The 9972-nt window shown below is 37.6% G+C and overlaps 1 protein-coding gene across 1 annotated transcript; it reads left to right on the forward strand.

Annotated features, from left to right (window-relative positions):
- The first annotated feature begins 2544 nt into the window (after window positions 1-2544).
- On the forward strand, window positions 2545-4782 carry LOC134790312 (uncharacterized). The gene is made up of 4 exons (XM_063761084.1): window positions 2545-2665; window positions 3222-3382; window positions 3979-4067; window positions 4476-4782. Exons 2-4 carry the CDS (start codon window positions 3229-3231, stop codon window positions 4671-4673), a joined length of 441 nt encoding a protein of 146 aa, XP_063617154.1. The 5' UTR covers window positions 2545-2665; window positions 3222-3228; the 3' UTR covers window positions 4674-4782.
- Window positions 4783-9972: the final 5190 nt, after the last annotated feature.

The raw sequence follows: 9972 nt of genomic DNA on the forward strand, positions 1-9972 counted from the left end.
TAAGATTTAATGTAGAAAAGCCCACTAAATGAAGGCAGCAAAGCGGCCATCGTATAGGTACCTAGCGAATAATAATATTTATAATACCTACACTGAAGTTAAATTGAATACTCCTCTACGTGTACATTGTGTATGTTGGGATTTTCACACAACTTTTGCCCGTACGAGTGTCGGCGAACATTAGCGTGTTCTAATGGATATGAATAATTCACGTATTGAATCAAAGCTAACTTTTACTCTGTTTACATTTGAATTAAAAAGTTGGTCGACGATTTTGTACGGTAGGGGATATGAAACATACGTTAGGTTACTTTCTATTAATTTGCTACGATTACTTTTTATGCATGTTGTTGGTGGAATGTATGATGGTACTCGTATTAAAAGGAAACATTAGTGGTCATTATTCCATACAAACGTTCATACAAATGAGTTCAATATTAGCATTATCTTTGTCCGTACGTTTTGCTTTTCTGTGGTCAACTAAAGGGAAAAGGGGAGGTTGTATTTTTTTTTAATTTCCGTCATAAATATTATTATTATTCTATTATTTTTTTACTAAACTAGACGTTGATTTGTCGCCCAAATATATGTATGTTCAGTATGCTGCGTAAAAAACAAAGAAAAGATATGTGTCCGTCAGTATTACCTAAGTGAAGCAGTTAGTATTGTGTTAACATTGTGATTTTCTCGCAGAGTCCTCTTCATTCAACTAGCAAGTCATGTTCATTGTTCACAGGTCGTTTAAAAATAGGTCCCTATCTATTTTTTGCGTGCCTGAATAATGCAACTAACAAGGTCGTTTAAAAGTATGGCAAACATACAAATAATGCGCCAACGTTTACGCCCCAAACTAAACCTCGTATACTCTCTGCGCCAAGCGTAGAAAATTCGACTCGAATCGCGACTCAAACTCCAAGCTCATATGCAAATAGGATTTTAATAAACACCAGCAAACTACACAGAAGGGCTTAACACACACCCTTTACTTCGTGACATAAGCTCTTTTGGAAGGGTGGGTGTACGTGGAAGTATAATTGTTTGACTTGAGCCTTAAACTTCGAGGATACTTAGTGTTCACGATAGAGTCTTATGCAATTAGCGTACGTTTCAATTATATTGAAAGCAGGGGATTTTTTACCTACTCTGTAAAGTTGAATTTAATTATTTTTATAGCATTGTCAAGAGGGCATTCTTGGGACGACCGATTGGTAGCCGTGCGGTGGGGCAGCCCAGGTATCGCTGCGAAGACAGTGTGACGGCGGATCTGCTTCAGCTTCGCGTCAGTAACTGGCAGGATCGGGACAGGGCTATAACCGCGAAAATCGAAGTTCGCAAATTGCGGGCATTTTTCTCTGTCAGTCTTATTACGCCTTCATTGGAGTAAAAGAGAAAGATCCCCGCAATTTGCGAATTTCGGTTTTCGCGGTAGCCCCTCAGGTGGCACGCTCTCGTTTCGGAGGGCAAGATTCTCTTTGGATCGCTGAGCCAAAATAGTTAGTTATAGGCTATAGCATCGATTCCGATTCTGTTTTTAAATAACAATTTGATATGGTTTTCATGTTATTTTGTTAACGCTGACGCTGATTGATCCTCACTAAATTATAAAGCATCTCGTTCGCACTTATTGCTGCGCGTGAAATACCTGTTGACATGATTTAGCTCATATCAAAATAAGATCAAAAATATTTCAATTTTTTATCATAATCGGTCTTCTATAGGTTGATTCTTGCTTAACAATATGTCACGATTTTGTACATGTCATATTAAAATAAGATCAAAACTGTAACAAAATATTACATCAGAAGCGGTCGCCTTGTCACTAAAAGGGTTAACTAAGCGCGCTCAAAGCTTTGAGATCGCGGAAGACGCGGAACTTGTCAAAACTTAACGAGAACGTATTTGAGGGTTAGTCGCTTTTTGGCAGAAGCTCGTGCAAAGGTTTTGACAGTATAATAATAGAGATGACAACTATACCTATATAAACAATGTAGGATCTTTTCATAGGTACTACGTCTTTTTATAATGCTCGCGTTTTCCCGGCATTTTGCCACGGCTCATGCTCACGGCTTTTACGAAAGCGACTGCCATCTGACCTTCCAACTCAGAGGGTAAACTAGGCCTTATTGGGATTAGACCAGTTTCCTCACGATATTTTCCTTCATCGAAAAGCGACTGGTAAATGTCAAATGATATTTCGTACATAAGTTCCGAAAACATCATTGGTACGAGCCGGGGTTTGAACCCGCGACATCCTGATTCCAAGGCCGTGCGACTTGCAATCCGGATCGTTAGGCCACCAGCGCTTCTTTTTTTCACTTTAATTCAATGCTATTGCGACACATTTTTAAGAATTTTGCTGTTGCTACCTACGAGTACATTTTACTACTTACAAAGTATTTAAAACCAAAATAATTACCTATGCATAGCAATGAGTTTAAACAAGTAAATATCCCAGTTAAAAATATCTTACATAAAACTAAACATTAATTAAAACAAAGGATACAAAATTCCATCACTAAAAATAACAATGAACGTATATTTCATTTGATGTAAACACAAATTGCAATTTGATTAGGTTTACCACGACGTTAGTTCATAATAGTATGTCAATGCCATTTCTATAACAGCCTTTGCTGTCACTATTACCAGTGCCTCAGTGATTCGGGTTAGTAAAAAAGTAATTTTAAACTAAGTAGGTGGTAAACAAACCTTACAAAACACCTGTTAGTCAGCGGTCATCGTAACAAATAGACGTCTGTTACTCCAGGGGTGTTACTTGCACATTGCTGGTTGTTTAAAATCTACATACAACATCATGTCATTACATACATTATTTTTTTGAAGAACCTGTACTGGACTGGTGCTATGCTGAAGTGAAGTCTCTTGAGAAAACCTCGACAGCACAGCCGGAGCGATGGCAGAACAATATTCAGTCGGCAGTAATGTCGCGCTGTACTGCAGCAGTAATGCTGGTCTAGTCTGAATGAATCCCACAGATGAATCCAAATGGAAGAAGGAAAAGTTTTTTTAGCGAACGCTCATGTAATAAACAACTACCCATACATAATAATTTATTTAAACTAACTGTGCCAGCAAAAAGCAAAAAAGCTCAGCTTTGTGCTACAGGTCAGAGGTTGCAGCGCTGATTTCCAACTTGTTCTTTGTTGGTATGGACCAGATGAATCCAAATGGTACCAATTTAGTGTTTTTATTGTCTCCAGTGCCGCCATGATCACAGTCAGCCGGTCGCTACTCACCGCAACATTGCTCCTACTCCTGGTTGCTACCATCGTATGTCAATGCAGAAGAGACGCGTATCTTCGGGATGCTGGGAAACTTGCTGTGCCTATTAATGAATTCTACTGCTCCAATTTGACGCGAGGTAATTTTATTGCAGATTTTTAGCAGGCCTACTACTCGGTTTTATTAATATGTGTGATCTATAGTCCGTTTCCGTTCAGTCTGCTTTAGAGGAACAAAGGTCTTCATGGATCAATGTAATAAATTAAAAGGGTCATACTTATTTTAAAGGCTGGTTTTCAATTGTGCCCATCTACTCGAAACACCAAAGGGCTAAAAACCTGATACATTTAAACTACGAAGTTCCTCATGTGAATTAATTATCTATCATCTTCTGTCATCTTCTAATTTCAAATAATGCTAAATAAAATAACAAAAATAAATTTTCCATAATTAATAGGAGAGTGGTCTAAGGTCTAAGCAAAATTCCTTGGAAAGAAAGAAGAATAATTTTGACGATGCAGTTCTTGGAGGATATAAACAAAATGGAGACGCTGTGTAATTTTCTGTACAAAAAAGTCTGCCGAAATAGCCATGTGAGATAAACGCCAGTCCATACAATGTGTATGACCATTGGTCATAGAGTTTTGACAGAGGGGAACGCCTGTTAATGGCTACTCCGTTTGGCTATATCCTCCAAGATGCAGTTACATGAATAAATTTGTTTTTCACTTGCAGGACAGACATGGGTAGATTGGAAGACAAGAGTGGTCGAATTGCCGAAGCAACATATTGATAGCCCAGACTCAAATATTGTCATTGACTATGTGAGTAGCATCATGAAAGCCTAGTTAAGTTTTTAATTGCTGCAGTCAAGATTATAGAACCAAATTAGATCTTATATTCTGGGTCCAATTATTGAAAATAAAAAGCACTATTTAAGATATTAGGTAGTTTTCTATTTGTTTTAAGAGTCGAACTTTAAAATTAATCACATTTGTTTTAGAAATTGTAGGTCTCTTTAAATATAGGCACATATATCGCCCTAATTATGATGTTAATTATGGCATGGTAGACTGTTTTGTTTAATTTTTTTAATAATAATTGTTTCATTTGCTCTCAAAACCTTCCGTCACATTACAAATAATGAAGTATAACTGCTGAAGTAGACGATAAAATGATGGCATAGCAGACAGTTTTGTCATTAATTTTATTTACTTTATTTTCATGTCCAGTTCGTGCATTGGCCCTGGTACCTAAAAGGAGTTCGTTTGATGGTGTGCAACTCCGTCGGCCACCGACCCAACATCAGCTGGCCTGAGCAGGGCTACTCTCCTGTTACATCCAGCTGTTCCACTGAGGACTCCCCAAGGTGCCCTGTGGGGTTGGAGATCTACATGGTGCAGTACCAGAGCTGGTGGCCATGGCCTTGAAAGATTAAGCGCTTAAATACTACTAGTGGGTGTCGTACAATGTGACTGAAGCTTATTTGTTTTACTTAAAATATTATGATTCTGATAACATTCAATTTTTTTGATAATGTTTTTGTTCCAAAAATAACTAACAGTAATGACATTCCTTCTGGTTTTAATCAGATCTAAACTTTAATGACACTTCGAGTGCTCAATCTACTGTCGAAAGTTTCTCATACCTAAATTAAATCTTAGACACTTATAAAGTTACCCATAAAAAAAACTAATCAGTACGGATATGATGGTTGTTCTTGTCTACGTGACAGCGTGATAAAACGGTGTCCGTCACTTTCTATCCTATGGTGTTAAAAAGTGACAGTTATTTTATCACGTGGATAAAGATGGATAAAGCCATCAATAACATTACACGTTAATAAAAGAAGAAAACACTTGGCTCAGCGGATCTCTGATCCGAGGCGAAGGTAATTTTACGCCTATTGCCTGCCGTTTAATTCCGATAAAACCTATAATTTGTTCCGAACTAATGTATTGGCACACGTAATTGATTTGGCAGCTTGTTATAGGCATTTGTAATGTTATTAGGTACAATTAAATTATTTGTCACATTAATATTTTGTCAACATAATATTTGATAATATTAATTAGGTTAGTTATATATGACTATCACTACCGTCATACTCTAGTAAATCTGAAACTAAAGTTTACGAGGCTTGACATATTATCTTGTTAGTTAATGGTTTCATAATGTCATCGTTCATTAAGGCCGAATTTACTTACACGCGTAGGTTTTGTTATGTATAGACTAGTACATAAAATAATTAAGGATGACTCACGTTAGACCTTTGTTTTCTATGGAAAGCATCACGTGATCACCTGTCATCTGTCATAGAAAAGTAAGCGCCGGAATCTCCGGCCCGGACACGGCCCGGTCGGCCCGGTCTAACGTGAGTCATCCTTTATGGTAAACCAAATCATGTATTAAATTAAGAATTGTTTTCAAAATCTATTCATATTATAGCGTTTGACGACCGGTCTGGCCTAGTGGGTAGTGACCCTGCCTGTGAAGCCGATGGTCCTGGGTTCGAATCCCAGTAAGGGCATTTATTTGTGTGATGGCACAGATATTTGTTCCTGAGTCATGGTTGTTTCCTATATACATATTTAAGTATTTATATATGTGTTATATATATCGTTGTCTGAGTACCCACAACACAAGCCTTCTTGAGCTTACTGTGGGACTTAGTCAATCTGTGTAAGAATGTCCTATCATATTTATTTATTTATTTATTTATTTATTTATAATAATTATCGTTGTTGCGTGGGTAGGTACAAATCCACTACACGAATTTTAATGAGCTTACTATTGAATTAGATCGCTTTGTGTAATATTTCATCACAAATTGAATTTATTGTTTGAAATACTAGTTGTGTAAGTAAATAAAGAGCTCCATGGACAAAGTTTTGTACGCACCTCTAAAAAATAAAATAGAAACGTCTTAAGGATGTCTCACGCTAGGCCGGTTCGGACCCGGACCGAGGCGTCCGCCACGTCATTTTCTATGACGGCTGATCGGTGATCACGTGGTGCTTTTCATAGAAAACGAAATGCCGGAAGCTCCGGCCCGGGCTAGCGTGGCGTGAGGCATCCTTTAGATGTTCTCTTTATCTGCTTAACTAAATTTAGCTAAAAAAGTAATAATTTCAAAAACCATACCCGACTACCGTAAAATGGGGTGAGTAGGGTCAAAACTGAAATTCAAACCTCGATAACATTTTATTTTTACATATGAAAACTGAATGGTGTATATAATAAGTATTCTGGACGTTTGTATTTTAGTTTTTATTTTATTTTGGGTAGTTCCATTTTATAACTTTGACGATAAAGAGGAAAACCCACCTCACCCCGTAGTGCCTCGTATTTGGGGTGAGAGGGGTTTTCATACAAAGGTGATTTTGGAAGATTGTTGGATCGATTTTTTTTATTATGCGTATTACTATAGCTCCATTTTAAATTGGAATACATTATTTTTGTAGCAGTCGCCTTAAAATCCCTTCTCACCCCCCTCTTTAACTTTCTCTCCCCATTCATAACCCACCTCTCCCCGCGAAACCTACTTACCCCGTTTTACGGTACTAAAAGATCACGCTATAAAAACTATAAAACAATATAATATTCTTGCTTGCAATATATATGTCATACAGAAAATATGGAACTTTTCTAATAAGATAATCCTATTTTCCTAACAGAGTATAATAATTATATAATATATTAATAGTCCATCATTCGGACTTTTTGTTAATATTTGCCCGACTACTTGGTTTATTTGCTTGCTTCAAGGTTCTGGCGATATGCCCATGACAAACTATGACTGTCTTAACCTATCTTAGAACTTGTTTACTCAAGTCACTCTACAGGAACTAATTAGTATATTCAGAAACTATTTTCTTATATTACTGGCCACAGCCATGGCCCGTAGGTACGTTATTTAACTTGCAAATCCCCTCTTTACAAAGGAAGCTGCGAAAGCAACGGCGTTCAGCACACTGTTGACTGTTCTAAGACGCCCCACTGTGTGTTTAGTCTCAAAGGTAGTCAAGTCACCTGAACGTTCACTAAGTGTTTAGTCTTACTAAACTCACCTGACTAATTGCTTCTCGCCATCTTTGTCTTCTCATGCTGTCTTTGTCTTGGGGCTTTATGAATCAAGTTTATATTAATTTTGTGGCTTTGCTGGAGTTTGTATTGCTTTTAGAAGATTGTTTTGAGACAAGGTGGATTTCAATATAAGAGGCCAATTCAAATTTACGTCGTGACATGAAAATTATATCTAAATGATGTCTGTCGCCCGTGCTTCTCGCTCGCGCCGAATCACAACAATTTTTTTTTAAATATGAATTTGATATGATTTTGTTGTCACGATGTAAGTTTAAATTAGTTTAACTCTTTTATCCAGTATGTAACAGTACCGGTCCGGGTCGAGGACGAGGTATCAAAGTGTTGAGAGGCACTGGATTAGAGCCTCATCGGGCTGAGACACACTGCTGATGAAACCTTCAAACCTTCAAAAAAGGAGCGTCCTCCCAGCTTACTTTTACTTTACGTTGTTAATGGTGAAATACTAAATTAATATGACTCGATACTCTGGTGCCGTTAAGATGGAATGTTCTTACGGCAGATGTCACTACGTGCCTCAAGGCTACACGCCAAAATGAAGGAATAGAAAAAATGCGATCGATTAGACCGGCGGTCCAAAAATTCGCAAGTTCGTGACCGAAGCCATGAATTTTTCAATTTTTCCTTTATTTTTAAAATTTGTTGTGTAACTAGAGCCAGAGATCCTGATTTACTGCCTGATTGGAACTTTAAAGGCTTCGTCACACAGGCTCGTTTTCCGGGCGGGGCGTGAGCGGGGCGCGCCGCTTTTACATATAAAACGCTCACGCCCCGCCCGGAAAACGCGCCTGTGTGCGCACCTTAAGATACGTCAAAAATTTGCTTAAGATACGATACCTATGGATCAGATATTTCTTCAAAAAAAAACGTCCCTTTTGACACTGACATATCCGATCCATGTCGTATCTTTAGCAATTTTTTGACGTAAGTATCTTAAAAGTTCGAATCGGGCCTTTAATTCTTGTTCGTTGTAGTTGACGGTTGTGAAACGCTGCGCTGTTGAAGACGTGAATTAGCGGCTCTGAGTGCAGACGGAGCGTTCGTGATGCACACGGCGCATATTAGTGCAACTAATCGATATTGATTATATTTTGCACGGCTCACTAGATTCCTTCAGATATTAATAGCAAAACCGGTCCATTAATCTAAAGCATCATTTCCCAAACTATGGGTCGCGACCCATTGGTGGGCCCCGAAACATAAGACGACATGCCGACCGATCGGGTTAACAGCCGATATACTCATATTTTATGCTACCTATTTAAGATGGCCTAGAGGTGGGTTCCGAATTTGGTAGGTTTTGTTAGGTGGGTGGGAGCCCAATAAACTTTGGGAACCACAAATCTAAAGTAAAAATTGTAGATGTAGGTTAGACGAGACAAAATATATTACCTAGTAAAAGAAAATATAGACGACTCAAGCCTCATCGCCTCCTTAAAGTCCAAAAATACTACATAAGAAAAAAAATACAAAGAGATGATATTTTAGGTTGGTCACTTTTGCCATATAGGTAATATTTACAAACCGACTGAAATTGCTTACCATAAAGCATTTCGTAAGCTTATTTGCCACTTGGTGTAAAACAATTGTTTATTTTAAAACACCACAAAAAACTGCAAAATCTCACATGTAGGTGACTGAAACAATGATTCGAAGCAAGAATCAGACTTATAGGTAGTACTCAATATATCAAGTGGGGGGAGGGAAGGGGGTAAGTTATGGGGTGCACGTGATCCGAGCCAATGTATCGTTGGTTCGGGCATAGACATGCATCTAAATAGACTCCTTAATGCACGATTTGTATGAAAAGTATTTCTGTGAGGGGCAAAAAACGGACGTATTAAACAATTGACATTCAACAGCGAAATGCTATACATGGAAGTATTCTGTCCGCTCAATTATGACCCAACGCTAACTACCCCGCGATAGGCGGTACTTACAAACTGCTCGATTGGCAATCTCAGTACCACCGAGATGACAGTCAGTGACAAATGGCTAAATTGATAAATAAAAACAATGTTTTTTTGTAATTAAAAATATATTCATGTGTCGTGAAGTGGTGCAGAAGTTATTTTAGTTCATACCAAGGACAGTGGAATCACTTTTCACTTGTAGTAAACAGATAACTTCAGTAGAATTTGGAAAAAACATGACGATTTGTTTTCAATACTACCGTGCTAAGCTAAAACGTAACAACTGCATACGACTTTCATAACAACATACGACTTTTTAAATTGCGAGGATAATAGGGATGGTGTTATGCTAAATGAAGTAGACTATTTTATTAACTTATGTTTGGTTTAGGTATTTTCTATATACTTAATTATAAATGTAGTAATAAATTCCTTCTTTCAGATTTGTATTTTCCTTTTTTATTTCATGAGATGGAGCTATAAAAAAACTACCTAGTTATTTCAAATTAATGATCAAATTTGGTATTGTCATTTTACATTACTTTCCATTCAGATTCCCACAAGATGCTATTCGCAGAGAACTATGGAAAAAAGCTGTCCAATTAGAGAGACATGAAATTGAGTGGATGCCTGGCAAGATATCTAGAATATGTTCTATTCATGAGATTATAACCCGTGAGATAATCATACCCGGTCTCCTATATGTAGATAC

The sequence above is a fragment of the Cydia splendana genome, chromosome 5, assembly GCF_910591565.1.
Source record: "Cydia splendana chromosome 5, ilCydSple1.2, whole genome shotgun sequence".
Lineage (NCBI taxonomy): Eukaryota > Metazoa > Arthropoda > Insecta > Lepidoptera > Tortricidae > Cydia > Cydia splendana.

Excerpts from the sequence above, each read along its gene's own strand:
- LOC134790312 (XM_063761084.1), top strand. The coding sequence starts at position 3,229 with ATGATCACAGTCAGCCGGTCGCTACTCACCGCAACATTGCTCCTACTC. Across the intron at positions 3,383-3,978 it reads CTGCTCCAATTTGACGCGAG|GACAGACATGGGTAGATTGG; the intron begins GTAATTTTATTG and ends TTTCACTTGCAG. Across the intron at positions 4,068-4,475 it reads CAAATATTGTCATTGACTAT|TTCGTGCATTGGCCCTGGTA; the intron begins GTGAGTAGCATC and ends TTTCATGTCCAG.